The sequence below is a fragment of the Buteo buteo genome, chromosome 7 (assembly GCF_964188355.1).
Source record: "Buteo buteo chromosome 7, bButBut1.hap1.1, whole genome shotgun sequence".
NCBI lineage: Eukaryota > Metazoa > Chordata > Aves > Accipitriformes > Accipitridae > Buteo > Buteo buteo.
Window position 1 is genome coordinate 36,263,768 of NC_134177.1, and position 22,882 is coordinate 36,286,649.

Consider the following 22,882-nt stretch of genomic DNA (forward strand, 5'->3'; position numbering starts at 1 on the left):
TTTGGGGTTTGCCAAGACGATGAGCAGAGCCATCGTGGGTCTATGCTGCAAAGCACTGTGGATGCTGCCCCGGGAAGGGCAGCACTCAATGCACCCTGGCACCTGCGAGGAGGTGGGACCGGGCCCCCGTGCCGGTGGGCTGCTGGTGGAGCAGCTCTCTGCCAGGGTGTGCCGTCTGCCTGCTGACGCGGCCAGAGATCCATCGGGATGAAGGACGACGACCCCAAGAAAAGGCAGCTGTCCTCCTGGGGAAACCTTACTTTTGGGGACCCCCGGTGCAGGCCATTCCTGCCGTCTCGGGATTCATTAATACATTCCAAAGAGAGGCGCATTCATTGCTTTTATTTAACCTACCAGAGCAATAAAAACCATCATTAGAGACAATTTACAGGCTAATCTAATTTTTAAGAATGCACAGCCACTCATAGCAATCAACTTTAAATTAATTACAGTATCAGATTAAAAGGGGAAGATGGACCACCTCCTGGCCCACACATAAGCCCTCGCAGATGACAGTATGTGTGTGATTTTTTTATTTTTATTTTTATTTATTAATGTTATTGTTAAGCCTTTGTTCTAAGATGTCAGCCATTTACCTGCAGGAAAACAACAGCGACTTGTCACAGACTGCCGAAGAGACCCTCCTGACTGGCTGCCATAACCAGCACACTATTTCCCAAGCTGTCACCCTCGCGTCCTAGCACTATCTGCTGCTTAAAGATTTGCTCTGACATGAACCAGGCAGAGCGGTGGCTGTTATCGTTAAGGGCTCTGCACACAGTGGTCTGTGTCAGCTGCACTGTGCTTAGGTTTGCTTCACTCAATTATTTGTTTGTCACTTAAGAGACCTGGGTATCGAGCAGATATCGTCAAGTTATTTTTGGCCCCCAATATACTGGCAAAACATAATGAGGCCTTTAGGTGAATAACTGTCTTGGCAGCAAGGTGCTAAGATGATGTGCTGTTGAAAGGCTGGATAGCAATTAGGTTATTTGAATAAGATGAGATGCTGGACAGGGCATGTGAAGACAGAGAAAACCAGCTTAACTATTAAAATGCCACCCCCCACTTCAAGCTGTCAGCTATTTAAGCAAGGTTAATTTACTACAGGCGGGATTGCCGACAAACTTAATTTTTTATTAATTCAAAAGATGTACAGACTTGTCCCACATGCACATATTACCCAGCCCTTTCCAGACAAGTCTAACAGCTTGCCAGATGATTATTATCAACATCTAACTGTATCACAGCAATTCCCACAAGCCCCAGCCATGGGCCTGGTTTGCACAGTGTGAGGGGCAGTGCTAACAGGACAAAAGATGGTCCAAAGACCTATAATTTAAGAGTCAGCACATAGATAAAGGGAGCAAATATGGGAGCAGATGGAAAAACACCTCAAATCGAGAACCATCACCAAAGAGGAAGGCTCACATGATGCCTAAGGCATTGGAGCGACCTGAAGAGAAGCAGGGTAGGGCACAAGTCCTCTCTCCTGCTTCATGGGTTTCACCTGCTGTCCATATGAAACTCTTTCTGTAAGTTGGACTCACATCCACAGTGCCCACAAACACACATAACATCTTGCAGGACTGGGCTCTGCAGAAGCAATCTTCAGAAATCATGCTGGCCATCACTACACACACTGTAGGAAGTGCTTCAGGCTTGTCTGACTGATCAAATTGGGTTTTACCTACACAAACTTTACATCACGTCCTACCTGAATCACAGGAAGTGCATACAGCACCTGATTACCTGAGAGTATTTGGCCATGATCTTTTAAAGAGGGTCACTGTAAGAAGATACTTATTTTTGTAAAATATTTATACGGATGCATGTATAAGAAAACACTCTATAAGATAAGCACTAGTAACTGCACCACCTTCAGCAGAGATGAGCACTCTTGTTTCTCCTCCCTCCAAGTGCAAATTCATAGGTTGCTAATTTGGGAATAACGTGTCTAGAGAAACCATTGGGAAAACCTAAGAGTAGGTACAACAGCCAATTTTTAGGAAGGAAAACCAACCATAGCACAGAGAAAAGCTGTAAGACAAGAAAAGTGACCTTTGCAACACAAAAACAAATGAGAGTTTTCTAATTCAATCCATAGAGCCATTTGGTTTTGTTTTAACCTTATAAATGCTCAAGTATGAGCTTCTGTACCAAAAGGTGATGATTTCTCTGGGAGCCTGAACCAAACAGAGTGAACAGGGACCTGTTTGTTCATGGCAATGGCAGTGGGTCTGGCCTCAGATGACTTACGACATCTCTCTTGATGTATACAAAGCACCACCACAAGCAGCACCACAGGCACAGTTACATGACCGGTACCAGCATGAGTTAATCGGTCTAGCTGCTTACAGGCAATTGCTTGTTTACTTTAAGGGTTATTCACCCTGCCTGCAATCAGACATGACTGTTCAAATATGATCTGGATTATAATGAGCCGGTTACTCAAGAACCATGGTCTTCAAAACAACTCTGCCTCCAGTGGTCTGCTTTAAACATGTCTGATGTAATCATGGGATTTCTTCTGGTGTGGTGAAAGACGATGTATATGGTGGTTCATGATTGCTAGTGTTGTTCCTGAGCGTACTCTCATCCCTGCTGGATGTATGCATTCAGAGAACCCGGTCAACACAACCCTTCCATGCTGCTCTTTCCAAAATGCTGACAACTTTCCATTTTTCCATCCACATGGTAACTCTTCCCCAGATCCCAAAGACACTGGAGGTTGTTTATTCATACAGCAACAATCCTCACCTTCAGATCAACACCACCTGATTGGGAGTTAGAAACACAAGACTGAACTACTGGCAATGAAGTAAGACCAAAATGAAGACCAAGATCATTCCTCTTTCTTGATGAAGAGATGAGGTGAGGTGAAAGCCCATGAGTTCATCCCATTTCTCCCAGTCAACTAAACAAGACCTGTTCAGACCTCAGGAAGAGTGTCAGGATACCTAAAGAACAGTTTAGGTACCTCATCTAGATGCAGTCAGATGCAAGAGGAAAGATTCAAGCAGTTCTCTCCCAGAAGTGTCAGAAACTCAGCATCCTTATCAGACTTCCCATCTACCAAAGTTTGAAGTGTCTCATTGCCCCCCATAACCAAAAAACTGAGGACCACCTTGGGAGAGCAACCCCCTTAATGACAACACTTTCTCTGTGCTACCCCAAGGTGTCAAGGAGAACTGTCACTTATAGTTTCAAAACAGACCTACACTTGAGGTTAAGATTTACAGCAGGCGCTGTACTCCTGGCACAGCTTCTCAATCCTCCTTAGAGACAGCAGATCCTGCCTGGCACTGAAAAACTGCCAAAGTCAGATTTTAATAATAATTTATCTCAGCAACACAAGCAAGAAGAAAAGAAAAAAAACCCCAAACAATCCCAGTTACTATCATAGGACAGAACTAAATGGTGCTGTTGTTGAAACAGGGTCAGTTGTACCCAAGCAGCAATCACACCTGCTGAAAGCTGCAGAGGCTACAACTGTACAACCAACCAACAATAAAAACCAGCAAGCAAAAGTAAAACCAGGGCTTTTGCTCATCTGCTTTTGATTTTTATAATGCTGTTTCTTTTAACAAATGAAGTTTAAGTGCTTATGGGACTAACAACCTAGTAAATGAACTAAGTATTAATTTGTGGCTTTATTACTCAGCAGACCTATTTTCACGAAGCCGTTTTTTCTTAGGACACAGCTTGCTCTGCAGCAGCTGTTTTCTATTACAAGCCACTCAAATTCCTTTACCTCCAATTTTCAAAAGTGCCCACTAACTTGAAGTATTTGGAAATGATACGAAATTGCTGTGGGAGCTCCATAGCGCTACACCTCATCTCTCTCCCCACTCCTCTTATCATCCCACAAAACACGCGCAGCAACAAAGCCGCAGGTTCCTCCCTGCGTCCCTCGCCACGGGCCAAGGGTTGACCCAGACAGCCCAAGTCCTCCAGATCCACCTCGCCTCTTGACCCCACAACATTTTGTGAAAACCCATAAAGGAACCACAGAGCATGATATTAACCCTGTGATAAGGTTCCCATAGAGGGCTGAGGAAGACGGCGGCTTGGCCCATGCTCCGAAGACTGTGCTTGACTTTTAGATAGCCATAGGTGAGGGGAGTAACGTGGGATTTGGGGAGCTCCTCTGGCTGTAAACAGGAGATAGGAATAAGGCAGGTGCCCTGGTGAGGTCAGGGCAAGCTGTGAGCACGCCTAAAGCCAGGGTTTCAGTGCCAGGGGAAATTCCGCTGCAGTAAACACAGGCTCTAGCAGTCCGGGGGGTTTGAGTCTTGTGCTCTTGGACTTGGGAATTCTTCCCTGGTGCCGCTTTGAACATCATTCTGTGAGACTAGGTCTTCAGCTCAAAAATAAAAAGACTTTTTTAGAACAGTATTTTTTGGATAAGTATAAAAGAAAGTCCCCCACATCTCCTGCCTTACTCTCCTAGCATATGTAAGTCAAGGCCATTAACTGCTTTAAAAGGCACTTAAATCAGTTTATCTGCTCTTCTGTTTGCCACTTTTTAAGTATACATTTACATTGGCTTTTTTAAACAGCTTGTTGAATGCTGCACAACATCCCTTTCAGTCTCGCTACTTGAAGCATTTCTCAGCATGCTCCTGGCAGCCGTACTAGTCACATCTGGCTTGGAAAATAGTTTATGTTACACTAAATAATTGCACGCACTGAACGGTACCAGGCCACGTTGTGATCGTGGGGCGAAGCCGTGCTGTGGCCGGGCCGATCCTGCCAGTGCCAAAGGTGGGGGCAGCCCCTCTGCCCTCGCCCATGCTCTGCCTGCGCCCCTCTGACCACTCTCTTGCCCCGGACCTCTCACTCGGGCAACTCAGCCGCAAAATCATCCCCCTTTTCTTGCTGCATTTGGATTTCTGGTGAGAAATCACTCAGCTCGCAGAGTCCAACCATAGCCAGGGCAGCAGCAAGGTGGGGGAAGAGAGCGGGACCTGCTGGGGACAGGGACTGGCGAACGGGGCTCGAGCCCCCCTCAGTCACAGAGGTGCACAAGGGACAGAAAAAAAAAAAGGGAATAAAAGTGATGCCTGGCTGGCTGAAAGTCTCAAGGGTGTCACAGGATTTACTCCTGTGGCCCTCATCCAGCAAAGCACTTAAGTAAATGCTCGGTGTTAACAAGTGTTTAAAGTCAGTCAAGCAATGCAGCACATTACTGAACTGAAGCCTAAATGAGGACAAATTAGAGTCTGTTTATTTTGCTCCCTGAGACTAAAACTGTCCTCTAACAACTCTCTCCGTGGTGTCGCTTGGTGATGAGGCCCTGCCTTTTCTTTTGGATAATCTGTGCTGAGCCACAAGAAAATTCACAATTCTCCAGTTTAAAATATCATCCTTCACAAAGTCTTTGCCATGGGAATGAACATGGTAGCTCTCACTTGGAAGCTTGATTTCAGTTTTTCTGCCTACTCAGACAAATATTACTGCACTCAAGTCACACACTGAAAGGCTTCTTCACATGTTCCGACTCTGTATTTTTCTAGGAAAAAAAAAAAAAAAAAAAAGCTGAGACTTTGGAAAGCAGCGGCAAGATCTGCCTGTGGTTCTCCACTCCTATTCCCGCACTTTGGAAAACAATGACTAATTCAAATAACTTCATGGACTTTTGTGGGCAGCCTGCACGATAAAATAATATCTTACTTTGTGGGATCATTTTATGTGGAGAAACATTTAAAATATGTCAGCACAGTGATGAAGGCAAAAAGCATTCTTGTTTGGGGAACAGTTGAGAACTGGAAGAAAAAAGCCTGTTCACTTTGGTTTTTAAGCAGCTATAAAGACTTTATAAAAACAGAAGCAAAGCACAATTCATATAGATGTCCCTGTGAAACTCCTACTGACATCCAGAGTGTCAAGACTGATCACTGTAGGATGTGAGATACTTTGGAGTGCATTTTTTTTTTTAAATTAACAGCAGCTGGATGTAACACAGCCTGAGCAATGGGTGTTAAATTGTGCCAAGTGAGAAGACATTAGATCCTATAGAAAAAAGGACTACGGAGGTGAACTGGTGGGTTAGTGGCACAGCTGGGTACTTGGGAAGCCCGGGCACCCTGCATACGCTGTACACTGCATACCGAGCACTTTATGCACAGGTCTACAGTCTTCAAAAGATCTTAAAAGAGAGGCTTGCAATACACCTTGGATGGTAGCTAGAAATCAACCATTGCTTTCTGATGGTAAAGTTTATTTATGGCCCATTCCTACTTTCTTTTTTTTTTTTTTTTTTTTTAGCCACACAAGCACACAATATATAGTTACATGGTGCTGCTGGAGGCACAGTAGCTCCCCACAACAGCTGCAAATACATAGTTCTCTTCAGCCAGCGGCATGCAATGGAAACACCCTGTGCAGGTTGGTCCCACCGTTGAGCTGGGACAGCTCAGGCCATGTTGACGCACCCTTTGAGGAAGCCCTTTTGTCCCCTTACAACCTAAGCAAGGTGTTGTGGAGCCCAAGTCAACCCAGTATCAACATTAATTACACGGATAACCAAATGAAGGAACCAATTCATGCTGTTTGGTGTTATCTAAAACCACGTATCCATTGTGTAAGCACATCAGCGTTTACGTGGTCCTTCATTTAACTCGTGGGTTAAACCTACTCCGGGGTTAAACCTCCTCGCAGGAGTAGCTTTGCTAAGGTGACAGTTCTCCTGGGGTAAAGCTCACGCTTGCTACCGTAAACTTGATGTAAAAGGTCTTTGCCTCTCTGCTGAAAATGACATTGCTGTGCTTTTCCAATTGAAATGAAATGTATTTGATAAGATAACAAATGCCTGGCAAAGCACATTTCAGTTATGTAACGGAAAGAAGAGGAGGGGAAAAATCTTGTATAAACAGCAAAACAATACAGCTTTATCTAATCTCAGCAACTTATTGCTGCTTGTCTGTGTGTGTGTTTTACTGACAAAATAAAATAAATTGAATCAGCTCACACACGATAACATGCTCTTTCCTACCTCATACTAATTGCTTGGCTAATTGATGTTTGTTGAACTTTCTCCATTTCATTGAGTGATTAGGTACAAAGCTAACAGTTGACATCTGTAGGCGCTTAACTGGCGTCTGTAATTACTGTTAATGTTAAATAATTGTTAGTTAATTGGAGTGGTAACTGACTGAATGGAATCCAGATTGTGAAGCAAAAAGAGACCTAGTTAAATAAACATACATTTTCAGAGAAAACAACATTTTATTACAAGGGAGAGACTAACAGCAGGCCAGATATGGGAGGTCTGCAGGATGCTCCATTTATGAAATCTCACACCAGACTCCAGCTTGGACTCCACTAACTGCAGGTATGTCAAGTCAGGATCTTTGTCATCAAAATACTCCCATTCCAATAATTTTTCCACTGTATTTTGAACCGATTATCACAATTTGTTATTTTACACCCCAATGCTGATAAGTCTTTCTTGAGAAAATCAAATATAGGTTAAACTATAAGACAAGTGCTCTATCCAGAATAGATACAATTATGTGTTAGTAAATATTGCCATTTTGCTCACTGAGACTGGAAGAGTTTGACTTCACCAAAATCAACAGCCTTGAGTGAACTCTTAGGGGAATACAGTCACCAACTGACACCAAAGGGTACTTGATACCAGTCCAAATAGGCAAGGATGCCCAGAACAACACTTTCAACTGTCTCCCTCTGCTCTTTTGGTCAAGAAAAGCCAGTGCTTACAGGTGCTTGTACCATGCTAGCTGGTTTACGGTTTTGTTTTGAATTACTAAAAAATTATCAGTGAAGCCTTGGAAGACTCCTGTTTTGCAAGACTGTAAGTTTTAGGATTTAAGAACCTGAAAGGTTTTGGAAGAAGCTACCTTTGACTTTTACCTGTCCGTCTGGGCACACTGGGTTCAACACATTATTCAGCGACCTTTTCCTGCAGCTACAGAACATCTATGGTGTCTCCCAGCACTGGCAAGCCTGCCTGAGCGCCGTGTCCCAGCCAAAAAACCATCGGCACGTAAAGAAGGAGGGGGCATGAAAAGGGTACGGATGGAGGATTGGTCTGTGTTCAGGAAATGCAGCCATAAGGGGACGTTACGGAACAAATTCCTTGCTCAGATAAAGCCTTTACGGCACAGAAATAACTGCCTTGCTCTTTTGTGTACCAGAACAAAGGACCATCTTGAGACATGTATCAACTTTTTTGTCTGCCTGCCTTGGAAGTTAAGAGTGAAGTGATGCACCAGTTCTTCTAATCTAACTCACAGGTACAGGAAACCTGGGGTCCTCAAAACCAGAGGCTTTTTCCAGTGCTCAGTCCTTCACTAATGAGACACTGAACTTTCACACGGAAAATATTGAAAAGCCATTTGAAACCCACAAAACACAGGCAAACCAAGTGTTCCAAAGCCACCAGGGAAGTCTCCACCGGAAAGGCAACGAGACACCATCATCAGGGTATCACTTCGGGAGGGTGAGCCATCGTAACAACCACAAAAAAAAGAAATCTGCAGAACTGCTCGTATGATTCAGCAGTCCCTGAGGTTTGCTGGCTGACGGGTGGGTTTCCTGCAGCGCTGGTATTGCTCCCAAGCCCTAACAGCAAGCTAGGCAGAAGCATTTCAGTGAGTAGAAGAGGTAGCATGAAGAGAGCAGCCCCCCAGAAAATCAAAAGCAACACTGAGGACATACACCCAGCAAGTGAGGATGTTATATAGATTCCAACAGACCCTTGGAAAGGAGGGAGGCAGCAGCAGTCAGTTCTCCGGCATACTGACCATGTTAATATTGCATACGTGCTATCTATGTAATAGTGGATCCACTTACAGTCAACATGAGATGCTGTGGGGATGGTTTACTTGGAGAGAGCGAGAGCACTTCTCCACAGCCAAGAATCTTCTGTGAATGGGATCAGCAGAGAAGTATTTGCCAACTTTAGCTCCCTACTTGTTTACAGAAACAGATGTTGTTGAGGATCCTCAAGAAATAATTCACCACAGACAGATGAGGGGAGAAACAACAATATGCCTGTTTTTCTAGGGAAGGATATTGCTATAGAACCACCTAAGAAGCCAGGGCTTGATCTGACCGGTATTTCAGCCACCAGTGAAGAGTAGTAACACAGATGCCTTGATCTACCTCCAGCTGAGAGTATAAATATTTCCCTGACAGCTGGTGGTGCCATGAAGCAGAAGGATTCATAAAGTTTACATGAACATCCTGTAAACAATTTGAACATAAAAAGCTGTAACAGCCCAATTGTGTTTCTGATCAAAGGCAAACTTCAATATACAGCACAAATGAAAACTTCATCACTTTGGGACTCATTTCTCCCTCCAGGAAAAGCTGTTTTCCAAGGGTACGTAGGAGGGAGTTAACATAAATGAAATACACAGTAGTAGGAGGAGCTGCCTGCTCTACAGCTTCAGATGTGTCTATTTAAATTATTAAGAGATAATGGAATTTAATTATGCTGGAAGGTCATGTTACAAAAATTCATGAACAAAACCTGTACTTTGGCCAGGATTAATGGTGCTAAGGTTGATGGTCTCAGGGGGTAAGGAAAAGTTATGTTCGTTCAAAGACATAAAGGCTATAAGCAGCAATCCCAAACTGGAAGGCCCAGCCTGCAGGGAGGGAAGGGACAGACTGGGAGCTGCAGGCGGGCGATGCCCTCCTCTTCCATCCCTTAACATCTGAATAAATGAGATGGACAACAGCTCCATTTTCAAGCATTACTAAGAGCCCAGACCCTCAGGTGCTTACCTCCCAACACAGCCACCTGGATTTCCACGGGAATCATTTCCCTAGATAATTTTAAGCATTACAAGGTAAAGTGTTCCTGCCCAAGTGATGGAGCACAGGGCTCCGATTCATGGCCAGGGACAACTCATTTCAGTGGCACCTACAGCGATGCCTGCCCTGGGGACCAAGCCCCATCCCTCCCAAATTCCCAGCCCTGCTGCAGATACGGCAGAGGGCTGGGGACCTCTGGGAGCGGTGGCAGCAGAGACCCGATATGGGAGCCCCACAGCCCTCTCCAACACGGCATCGCTTGGCCATGACATGTATCCCAGCCCTGAGGGGTCCCCAACATCCATGTGCCGCCCCCCAAAACTCACAGGACCCTTCTAGATTTAGGGATGCATCTTCCCATTCAGCTCTAAGGGCAGCTAACTCCTAAATGGAAGTTGAGAGACTTCTCCTCAAGGGGTTTTACCACCTCTTCAAGGGTGGTTTTGAGGGGACTTCCCTTTGCTCTAGATTCTTTAATTATTAGTATTTCTGAGGAAGAGACTGTTCCACATTACGCATCCATACTAATTCATCACACCTTAAACTTGACCTCATCGTCAGCTTAGAAGTCCACAACTAAATGACAGAAAGGGGACAAAATGTATGTACAAGACCTAAAATGCTTCAGGATTTCTACCTGCTTTGTAGATACATGACTTGTGTGATTTCTGCTACCTCAGCTATAAATAATTCTGCAAAATAAAAGTGGCAAGGCAAAAAAAAAGTATGCATGAGACACAGGTAGCTGCAGGACATCTGAGAGGAATGGCTGCAGACACGGAGGGATGTACACTTGTCAGTCGGCTGAGCCTTCCCAGCCTGGTCCATCAGCCAGGAGCTTTGAAGGTTTCATCATGATTTACCCAATGCAGATCTGACCTTTCTTACGAGTGACTTTTATTGCTTTTGGCAAAAGCAGCCGTGGACAACACGGGGGGGGGGGGGGAAGAACTGACTTGGAAGCAAACAGACTGAATTGCAGAGAGAGAGAACTTGAACTTGGAATATATCAAACTGACAGCGCTGGGCAGTCGTCAGCCGTCCCCAGGGCAGACACTTAGAGAAGGCAACAGCCTCCCAACCACCACTGGCCACAGGGAGAGCCTCTGCACCTGGCCGCAAGCAATTACTGACATTATCTCCAAACAGGGGATCTTTTTTGAGGCTCTTTTCCTGATATTTAGCAGTTTGAATGCTAATCCCTTTAACAAAACTGTCCCCTATGCTTTTTCCGCCCTCTTTCTCCTTAATCTTTTTCTCCCAGTGGAAAAAAAAAAAAAAAGAGGGGGGAAAAAAAAAAAGAGAAAATACCAGTCAGCCTAGTTTGGCCGCACCTGGATTTGCATTGATTCTTCCCTTGTCATTCATGTTACCAACAGGAATTAGCATATGGCTTTAAGGGGAAACTCAGGAGGAGAAAAGAAAGACGCCATTTTGATGGAAATAAGGGGCAAAGGAATAATCTACCATCAACTAAAAAGCTTATTTGTGTATGGTTTCCCAAGCAAAGCTTTGAAAAGCCCATGTTGATTTTAGGCTACACAAAGAAACCCTAATCCTTTCAAGGGAACTAAATCACCAAAGAAAAGTACCTCGGAAGAAAAGGCTCCCTGTCAAGCACGGGTATTCACAGCCAAATAGATGCCACGAATCAAGCTCCGTAAGTAAACAAAAATAAGAATGTGGGAAATGTGTTTGATTCAAAAACAAAACAAAACAAAACAAAAAAAAGAAAACGAAAGGAAGAGGAAGAGGGGCCTACTCTTCATCAATCACCTCCCGGGGGGAGGAGGGCCCCTCACCCTCACCCTGGTTACAGGCCTCCGCCAGGAATGCGAATTCACGGCCTGCGCTTCTCCTCTGCCCTGGCCCAGCCCCAAGAAAGGGCTGCTCAAATGCCAAAGCTTTTTAGAGCGAATTAGCAAAATAAAGATGCAGTCACATGTAGTTTGGGGGCCTTGGGTCACTCCAAACACAACTCTTCCTTTCTACTTGTCTGTGCCACCTATTCTCCGCCTATGGAGGGGCCGAGGGGGAAGCTGTAAATGCAATTAATCAGAAAGGATAGATAAGCTTGCCAAGTGAGATAATCTGGTTAGACCACAGAAATAATCCAGACTGTACTTCCACAGGATGCTAATACATGAAAAACAGGAATATGGATCTGTAACGCAATTAAATATAGGTGTAATTCAATATGCAGCAAAAGACTTCAGAAGCAATGGTGTATCAGCGTGGGAATCCCAAACGTAACGGGGTCACGTACTGTCCCCACTTAAACCACTACAGCTTTGCGGAATTAAAAGACACAGAAAAACACCAGAACGACCCACTGGAATAACAAAGCCAAACCCGGTGAGAAGCACACAGGGCAAATACTGAGCAAATCCACACCTGGTCAACAAAAAAGACCTAAATTTCAAACTAATCAAATCTGTCTCTTCTAACGCAAACTAACTCAAACGTTCCAAAAAAAACAGTAAGTTAAAATACCGTGGGTTTACAGCTACAAGCACGCCCTTTTACTAAGCAGTTACCATGTGCTGCCACTAAGAAATAGGACAGTGGGGTGAAAACCAGATGCATTTTAAAGGCTTTGAAATATACTCGTTGGTGCAACTCGTGCCTGGAGCTGCTCCCTCGACCCTCCTCACAAAAACACAAACCAAACCAAAAATAAGAATTAAAAATAAAAAAATCCCCAAAGCCAACAGTCTAATAATGCTGCTTCAGGACAAGCTGTGCACAGAAGCTCACTGGCACTGATTTAGGGTAAGTTTTCCCTTAATGTACTGTTATATCATTAGCCACTCTCTCTTTGGACTGCTGTTTGGAAGAAATTAATGGGATACTGAATATTTAAATGTGGCCCTCTATATCATTTATTAACTCTACAGAAAGCACACAGCACAGTAAGCCATGGTTTATGACTATTATCCTGTGAATACTAAACGTTGGCTGGTTATTACTGTCAGCAGTGCAAATTGGCTATTCATAACTCCACGTCTATCATGTAGCTGATGAGTAACAATCAAGTTAAAACATTTTGAAAACTCTTACAGTTATTTAAATGAGCTTAAATTAAAGCCATTTGTAAAATAAACTATTCCCTAATATTGTTATTTAAATTAATTCTGACCTGGCAGGCAATACATTATTTAAAGCCTATATTTTATATTAAGCAAAGCAATTACCAAGCATACAGAACACGTCTGAAACCAAGAGAAACATAAAAAGCACTAACAAGCTGATTGCGACATTTCTGCAAGACAAGTTACATTTCATCTCCCATTGAAATTGCCATGAAAAGAAATGTGTGGGGAAAAAAATATGTTTGTGATGTGAACTGCAGTCTTACCTTTATTTGTAACAGCGTTGAACAGTTTTTCAGAGCTGGCATCAGATGCCTGAAAGACCAATAAAAAAAAAATGTTACATTTTCTACAAGTGATAGATTTCAAAAGGCATGGCGTTATATTTATACACACACATATGTATGTATATTTTAGAGAAACAAATCAGGTGACAAAACCAAGCGAGCTAATGGAAGCTGCAGCCTCCGCAGACAGCGTCCATGAGGTGGTGCTGTTTGGCTGTACTTCGCCGCCCTGCAGTGCAGGTATTTCTTTGGAAAGATTCTCTTTATTAAAGAAAGAATTTTTTTTTTTTATTCAACATATTAGCTGCACAGAAACTGTATTTTTGTACTGTAATTATCCAATACATTCTGAACTTGATCTTGCAATGGGAAAGAGTCATGATTTTGAATCAGACAGCCCAGTTTCAGGCGTTTGCAAAACTGCGGATTTCTTAATTAATTTTGAAAGTATTTTTGGAGACCCCTCCTGTGTCAACCATTTGGTTTTTACCATCTTTAAAGCAGTGCTGATAACTTGGGTTAGCAATTTTATAAATTGCTGTTACAAACTCTTTGAAAAATAAAGAGTACGTATTCAGTATTAGTATGTGTTTCCATGTAAGATTTGCCTTCGTCAGAATAACTGATTCTTGACACCACACTCTGTATAAACTAATAATCCATTTTATTTTTCCATCAAGCCACCTTTAGCCGTGGGAGGATTTTCCTCCCAACATTGTGTTAGTACCTCATCTACTACTGCTCTTTGTATGCAAGCATGCCAGTTAATCTTTCTACCTATTAAGAAAAAGCCTCACTTAAGTTTCAGACAAAAACGTTGAGCTCCCCCCTTTCAGAAACTAGAATGGCAAGAAACCAGATGGGGGAAAGTGACACTGCAAATGTTAATTTTGCAAAGATCCTGAGCCCAAAAGCAGAAAGCATTAAGTTTATGCATCTGTGTACCGCTGTGTTTGCACACACGCATGTAAATAATACACACACACACAAACATACACCTAAAGCTTAAACTTCTACCACCTACACGTTCACAAGATGCAGACAGCGGCTCAATTTTGAACTGTATCTTGGATCCAACCCCGCTGATAGATAGTCTGCTTTTTGAAAATACATCGGAAGAAATGTGCTCAGTAATGAAATATTGCAAACAGGGATAAAATGCAACACTTGAGAAAGATTTTAGTCTTCTCCTAGAAACTGTCTTTTCACTGGATTCAGGAAAAATAATTAAAAACACTGTCTATTTGGAAAGCAGGCTGCGTCTTTTTTTGTTAAGGGGAAGGAATTTCTCAGTTCAAACCTGGATAAAAAACATCAGACAAGCAACATATATTAGATATCTTGACTGCACTAAAAACTTGGGCGTGAAATTACCGATAAATAAGTAGATACGGTTCAGACTGCATAACATTGTGTAGTAATACACTGAAATAATTTGTTTACCCTCAACTTATACAAGATTTCTATGATTAATTACTAAAAATAGCTTTATTCTTCTTCAGACTTATAGACAGATTTTACTAGATTACTTCTGGCTTATTTAAAAGCTGAGCTGGTGTATTTCTTCTCGATTAAATACCTTGTAAACACTGGATTTATTACCCAATGATGGATTTATTATTCAGTGATGACTTTCTCTAAATTAATGAAAATATGTGAATAATGCACAAATTGAAGAGATCAAGAAGGCCATGTGCTTTAAAGAGCAGTCCAATATTAGTCCAACAAATTAAGAGATGCTCAATGCTTTCCTAACCTTGCCATCAGCCTGCTCTCTGATTAAAAATAATAAGCTTTTCTAGTGAATTTCACCTGGTGTTGTCTTTTTAAATGCAGCTTCTCTCAAAAGTCAAAACTCTCTGAACCATTGTTTCTTTTTAGAAAGAAAATCCAATATTAAAAAACAAACAAACTTCTTACAGTTTCAGCTATTACTTTATTTTGCTGTTTCAAAGTAATACATTTTACTTTGTTTCAAAACAAAACAGCATAGGGAAGCTATAAGTTTCCTATCCACTTGATTTTTCCAAACACTAGAAAAGAGGAAAACATTTGTTTTTTTAAGAAGTTTGCTCTAACACCAAGCGTAAACCAACAGATTGTTTTTAAGCTATGGTTTTTCAGGTGAAATATTTTTCTGTGCTACCGCATAAACCAGTCGGAAACACTGTTGTGAAATCTGGAAGTGGCACTTCTCGGACATAACGTGGTGCACAATACATCCTGCCTGAGAATCGCTCGTGAGCAAACTGGGAGATGATTATCAGCACAATATGCATCTAAAAAAATGAATAATTTTACAAAGACAAAGCTTGTCCAAGAGTGAATCGCATTTTGCATTACTGACCACATGCTACTGAATGGAAGAGCAACTTCAAAAAAACCCATTGCCTGGGTTACCACAAAAACAACCCAAACCCCTTTCGCTGGCTTGAATAGTGAGATGGAACTTTGCCCGTTTCGTTACTTTAAAATTTGGTTTTAAAAATAAAACAGCAATTAGGGTAACGTACCAAAGATATAGTAGTGAATACAATCTCTGCCAGCAGGTTAGACACTGTATCAATTTCCACGCAACTACTAATTTTTTCGTAGTTAGACAGTCACATCATGCAACACCACCACCAAAGGAAGGAACAAAAAGCCAAATTAATTTGAAAAAACCCCAACAACTCGGCACTAATGCAGAAGGATAAAATACAACGCCTTTAGAGCGCTGACCTAAAATCTCCTCTGTATTGACAGGAATCTGTGCAGACAACAAAGTGCCTTTCTTTCCATGATGGGTGCTTTAAGGCAATGTGGTCAAACCTGGACGTTTAAGCCACGGAGAGGAGCCTGGCTATCCCTTTTACAGGAGACAAGTAAAAGCCTCTCTTCATTCCCCTTCATCCTGATCATTTCCACGTCTTACTTGAGGAGCTGATGGAAAGGCACTATCTACTGGCAATGTTACGTTTTGGGAAACCACACGGATTCAGCGCACACTGACTAGCCAGGGCGCTTTATGTCCTAACAGCCCTCTCGGTTGAAGAAGTCACCCCCCCCCCCCCCCCCAGCTCCTGTACAGACGGGGCGAAAAACAGAGCTGGAGCTGATTACAAACAGTTCCCTTCCTTGCACTTTGGCCGTTTTCCCTTGTAAATCCCCTTGCAACCAAGCACAGCTTAATCCTTTTCAACATGAAATGAAAGAAGTCGGCAATCCCTAGGCTAAAAAAAAAATTAAAAAGGAAAAAAACCCCTAAAGAGTATTTTTCCCTCATCGAGGAATGTACTGTCATTCAAGTGGATATACGACTAAAATATTTCCTGTCCAGACAGCGCGGCTTGACTCATTCCTGGCTCGGCCCCCGCCGCAGCACTTGCACCGCCACCGGCCCCGACCCCGGCCGCCGCGCACCTGCCCGCGCCCCGCGGAAACAGCGCGGGACCCCGCCGCCCCTCTCCCCCGGCCCGGCCCGGCCCGGCGTGCCCGGGGTCAGCGGCCCGACTTCACCCCGCGGGGCCCGGCGGGGGCGACCGCGGCGCTCGCTCTCCTTCCCGCCGCCGCCGGGGGGGGGGCCCTTACCGAGCCGAGCCGGACCCCGCGCCCAACCCACCCCCCCACCCCCGCTGCCCAGCCCCGCGGGGGCGAAGCGGCTTTACCTGCTCGCAAGGGGTTAAGCGCGGCTGCCAGCCCGGGGCTCATGGCGGTGCGGGAGGGGCGTGCGTGTGCGCGGCGGCGGCAGCGCCGGGAAACTCCGATCCAGTGCGGCTCTCAAAGTCCCGCAGCCAAACCCCAACTAATCCTTCGGGGGACAACTCCGAGGGCCGGGCGCGCAGGCCGCCCGGCGGACATCCTTTCCGGGCAGCCGAGCCTCCCCCCCCCCCCCCCCCCCCGCAAGATGGTTCCCTGGGAGGAGAGAGAAAGAGAGGGGTGTGCGTGTGTGCGAGCGGGCGTGGGGAGAGCGGCGGCCGCGGAAAGCTAATAAAGCAGCAGCAGGACAAAGAAAACCATGTGCGGCGGCAGCGGCGAGCCAGGGGCAGCGGCTTCGCGGCGGCAACTCCGGGTCCCGGGGCGGCGCAGCCCCCTCCTGCCAACGCACCTCCCTCCGCGGGGTCCAGCGCCGGCGGGGCGCAGCTGCGGCCGGCAGCGCGTCCCTTTCTTCGGGCGGCTTTTTAATTTTTTTCTTCCGTTTTGGTTTTGGCTTTTTTTTTTGGGGGGGGGGTGGTGGTGGTGATTTTTTTTTTGTTTTTTTTTAAAAAGTCATGCCCGTCCTCTCCCGAGACAAAGCGGGCTCCCGCCGGGGCACTGTCCCTCCCGCCGTCCAGGGCTCGCTGCGGCCGCGCTCAGGTGAATTCCATCAGGGAGAAGCAGCGGCCCGGCCCCAGCTCCTCCGGCCCCGCCGAAACAACCTCGCAAGCCTGTAATCCCCGGGGGGGCGGCCGCTCCGCTCCGCTCCTCTCCGCGCTGCTCCGCCCGGCCCGGCTGCGGGCTCCCGGCCGGACCCCTCGCCGCCGCCCGGGCACTAGCGCTCCGCTCCGCACTGCGCGGCGCTCCGAGAGCCGCTTCCCACCCGGCCGCCGCCGGCTCCTCCCTCTCCCCGCCCGCCCCGCCCCGCCCCGCGCCGCCGAGCCGGGCTCCGCGCTCCGCCGGCGGCCGGTGTCCCCGCGGCGGGGGCGGCCCGGCCCGCGGGGGGGACGGGGGGGGGCGAGCGGGGCGATCCGCGCTCCCCACGCCGCGCCGCGGCTCGGCCGAAGCGGCCGTGCCTCTCCGGGAGGTGCGCGGGGTGCGCGCAACCTCCGCCCGCCGCGGCGGGGCCGCTCCTCGGGGAGGGGGGGGGACGGGACGACGACACCCACACCCACGACACCCCCGTTCGCGGCCGCGGAGCCGGACAGTCCCCCCCACTGCCCCGGAGATCGCGGCACACGCACACGAGCACCAGTCGCTAAAGCTCCGCAGGAGGAAACCCGATCGAAAATATCATATTGTGTTAAGCAATTTCCCCCCCCCCCCCCCCCCACGGAAATTTAGTGGGTTTTTTAACCGGAAAAAAAACGTCCCCAACTTCAGACAGGGTGGCCTGCATGGAGACCTTCAGCTCTTGGCAAAGTTGCTGTACCTCCCTGAGACACGGGGCTCGCCAACGGTGGGCAGGTGGGGCCAGGGCTCCTAAGCTTGCAGAGACTCGCTCGCCTCTACTTCCAGCACCAAATGTTATTGTCAACGGGCAATGGATTTCTTAGTCACTGTAGGTTTTTCTTAAGCACTGCGCACCATTAGTAATAGCCACCGCTGAAAATAAATGCAGAGATACATTATTATATAAATGATTATTCACTGAAGCATGGCAGTCAGAGCCAAATGATGTCTCCTATAAACCAAGCTGCTGTGAAGATGAGAGGCAGTTATGCTCATTGGCACGGTATCCCCATACAATGAGATGTTTCCTGGGAAATGGACAGGCGCTAAGATAGGTCTTATGGGCTTGCGAGCCCTTGCCCAGGCAGTATTTTCAAGATTTCAAATCGTGAAATTGGTTTCAAACCAATACTGGGCTAGGAGCGCTAATGGAATTGAACTCCAGCGGGCTCCACTGGGATTTGAGCTAAATCCTCAGAAACAGGGTTGACAAACCCTACTCACCTCAACCCCTGCGGCAGAGCTCAGCCTGGAGGAGGTGAGTCTCCTAAGGAAAAGACGGCAACTACCGACACCAACCAGAAATCAAAAGCAGAGCAATGGCTGTGGGCACGTGGTTGGCCTCGCCTGAGCCAGTAGCGTTACATGCCCAAAATCCAGGGGGAGCTTGGAAAGACACGCTCATGTCCTGGCCTGGCTCCGAGCTCACCTCAGGGACGGGGCGTGGGTGATGCGAGATGAAGAGGGACTGCCCTTCTCCCGGCCGCCGAGGTGGGCGCGAGGCTCTGCGCTGTCCCCAGGCAGTGGTGCGGTGCCCTGGCTGCAGCGACGCACCAAACAGCGCAGTGGCTGCGGAGGCCTTACCTGCAGCAAACGCTACAGTGTGGAGGGGAAGGAGGGAAAGCGTGGTCTGAACTGCCCACACAAGTAGGAGTGCTATACTTCAGCAAAAACTCCTAAGAAAACCTTCCTACCAATTACCAACATAGAACAACAGGATTTTATGCAAGTATTTCTCATTTGTTCCTCATTCCATCACTGTATGATCCACTTAAGAACAGTCTTCCTCCTCAGCATTACATCGTGGCTTTTCCAGAAGTCTTATCTGAGGGACAGTTGCACTGACTGCAATGGTTTCCACTGGGACAACTATGCGGGAAGATGCACAAAAGAAATGACAACGATAACCAGGAGACGAACACATCCACAACAGCTCCAAATTCAGACCATGGCTGCAAACACTACAGTGCTTTCACTACGTATCTGATCAGGAGTGTGGACACTTCGGTAAAACTGTGACAAACTGTCTTCATCAGAAAATTAAAAAATTGTGGCCAACTTCAGATCCTGGTCACAGCAATGGAAATAAGAATTCTTCAAGGCTGTCCACCTTATCAAGGTTATCCCTAGATTCCTACAACGTATCTGAGCATGGACTTTGGCTGTTAAAATTTCACAGGTTTTTGCATCTCCTATTAAATACATAAGACAATCTTGTGCCATCAGAGAGGTGGTTTCCATCTCCCCCTCTAGAAACCCAACAGAGATGGTTTCACGTCTGGTTTCCAGAATAAACAGTGGACAGTGGCCAAAAGCCATCGCAGTCAATCAGCTATTTCACGAGCTCAGTGAAGGAAATGGATGGCTTGAGTGCAGTTTTCAGTCTCCACCAAAAATAAATTAATAAAGGCAATTAAACCAGCAAAGTGTTCTCTGCACAACAACCAGAGGAGCTGGGGACCGCATGGACAGCAAGGCTGTACCTGGACGAGGAACTAAATGCGCAGTATTAAGGTGTGGCATCTCATATATTCTATGAGCACTTTGGTCAAGACTTTCCACATCTCGACATGGTAAGAACTGGTCTAATTAAAGCCTAGACTCCTCACAAGACTTTAATTTGATAAATTTAGCCTGGATTAAACTACAGGCTTGTCTGTACTGGATTTTTCAAATGTTAACCGCATGCCACACCTGAAATCTCAGCATGCACAAAATCAGAAATGCATTTACCTACTCATCTCCCTAGGGCTGTTAAGGTTTATTGGCAGGGCTGTGGGCCTCATTATGTTCATTATTTGTGCCTTAGAGATAAGTAGAGGACCTCTGTTTTCCTGCTAGAACATTATACATGCACAAAATGCATTTTGTAATTCTGAATGAGAAGTTTGGAGTTCAGGAATTCACCCAAAGCCAAATTAAATCAAAGGAAAAAAAAAACCACCCCACCAATCCAATGATTTCAATAGCCTTTGGATCAAGCTTCCCCCTCTCTTGACAGCAATACTTTCCCGTGATTTAGGTTATGCCTGGATGGGTTTTTGAAACCTTCTGTCTCTTATCTATGTGGGACCTTGCCAGAATTTTTTTCATCTGTCTGTGGTCTCTGTCAGCGTCGACATTTGTTTCTGCCACAACAACAGTCAAATGAAGTGCATTGAACTTGGATCAAAAGTGATTTCAAGATCTTTCACTCTCTGAAAGAGGTTTTCAGATCCAACTATTTCATAAAAATGACCTAAAGCCGCCTAGACAGCAGGCAGAGAAGCAGACATTTGTTTCCAAGTCATAGAGTAATTCCAAAGAAGAATTACCCATCTCTGGCACAAGGAGCAAATGAATTTTGAAATTACAGCAGATTATATTGGATTAAATTATTTATGGCAAACCTCACCTCACCTGGAAGGTTCTGCAGCTTTTTCCTGGCAACGTGAAAACTGGATATTCCAATTCTTTGGTATTCTGTGAAAGACTGGAAACATTTATGTTTCCATTAAGCTGCTAATCTTTCCAGAAGACACAATGGTGTCTGAGTTCAGGGCGTGATTACGATGCCTTATAAAGTCCTCCATAATGCTTTGAAAACGTACATAATTTTGTCCATTACTGGATAGGAGATGCAGGTTCTTTTCCCCAAGAAAAGAATTTATGGAGCTATCAGCAGAGTTTTATGACTTTGAACAGCAAGCCACGGCATAATGTCCCAACCAGAAAGTACTTAAACTCTAATGCTTTAAAGAGGTTCAAGAAAAGGACCTGTTCTTGAGAGTGACCTAAACAACGACAAAAATCACCGCTGGTTTATGCCGTAAAAAGGTAGCAACAGATGTCAGTAAAAATAAATTGTGGCGAGGCCGGACTCTGCGCTGCTGTGTGTGTGTGCAGCATCGGCCCCGAGGGCGAGCGCCTGGCGCACCCGGCGGGCTCCTGGCAGCAGATGAAAGCGATGCTTTCTCGACAGCCCTTCTAGCAGAGACAGAGCACTCGTGTGCTTTCGGCTAAAGTGAGGCAGGGGAAAAGGTGATACAAAAAGTAAAAGCACCTTTTGGAAGGAAACAGAACTACTGGAATATATAACATCACTGGGGAAGTTCTCAGTGTAAGTAAAGCTTTTCATTTGACAAAGCAGAAAACTTTTGCGAGAGTGTATTAATGACAGTGCAACTTTTTTATTATTTTTATTTTTCTGCAGCATTTGCAAAACTAAACCACTTTGTAATCCCTTCTTTTATGCAGAACAGATTGCAGTTTTAAGCAGAGGCCCATAAACTGCAGGTTCAAAGAAACCTGAAACTGAATTAGCATAAAAGCTGGAATTCTCATTTAGAGGAACAGCAAGGCAACCGCTCTGCAGGCAGCTTTATGATTTTGGTTTCAAATGGAAACAAAGATAAAAAGTGGGGCTCAGGGAACAATAGGGCTGCTCTCTCTTCCCTATCCTTATAGGCCTGGTCCTATAAAATAATAAGTGGTCTCCACTGCTTCCGAGGACAGAATTTGGCCCCATTTTGCACACCTGGAGGAGGTTTCATAATTTTCTGAACCCATTCACTGCACCAAAGAGAGATCTTCACTGTCCTACAAGTGTGAAGCCATTTATCCCCCAAGCTTCTCCAAATAGTGTGAAATCTCTGAGATGAACACCACAGTTGTGTTTCCTTCCCTCTGCCAACCATGAAGAACGAGAATCCCCAAACTGACTCCTGGCTATAACTTCTCAATCAGAAAATACATGCATTTTATCTCTCCTTCTGTACAACTTCCTGTGGTTTGAATTCTGAGTTACTAAATGTATGATGGAACATGGGTTAGCTGGATTTAGCTCCCAGAGACCTTGCTGGGCTCTTGAGCTGCCACCTACACTACGGTCTAACCGGGAACATTTGTAAGATCCTGTCACTGAGTAAGAAGATAAAATATAAATTCTTCCCCATCCACTAGCACTCCTGTGAGTACACTTCATAAATGCAGCACTTTTAAGCTGTGGCCATTACCTTCCCCTAATTTCTGCCTGCTAGCAGGTTCTGCAACTGAAGAAGTATTTCAAATTAATTTGTCTGTCAATATCTGGGTACTGAATCAACTAATAAGAGAGAAATATTTTTCATTCTCTTCTTCTCAGTCAGAAGAAGAGACTTTCTTATCACTGAATAAAGCATCCATTATTGCATGCTGTAATCCCATTCTGTCTTTCAGGTCATTTTTAGCCCAGAAAATGCTGAATCAGCACCATAAACCAATCAAGTAATTTCTTTCATTTTCTAACATTCAAGCAAAATAATGAAAATCACATCTCATTTGGTGAGG

General features: G+C 45.3%; 1 protein-coding gene across 4 annotated transcripts in view; it reads right to left on the reverse strand.

Moving 5' to 3' along the window:
- Positions 1 to 22,882, reverse strand: part of AUTS2 (activator of transcription and developmental regulator AUTS2) — an 801,167-nt gene that overhangs the window by 60,934 nt on the left and 717,351 nt on the right. For all 4 annotated transcript variants that reach the window (XM_075032435.1, XM_075032436.1, XM_075032434.1 and 1 more), the window contains exon 6: positions 13,148 to 13,196. In XM_075032435.1, coding sequence (XP_074888536.1) covers positions 13,148 to 13,196 — 49 coding nt within the window. The remainder of the gene's footprint in view (positions 1 to 13,147; positions 13,197 to 22,882) is intronic.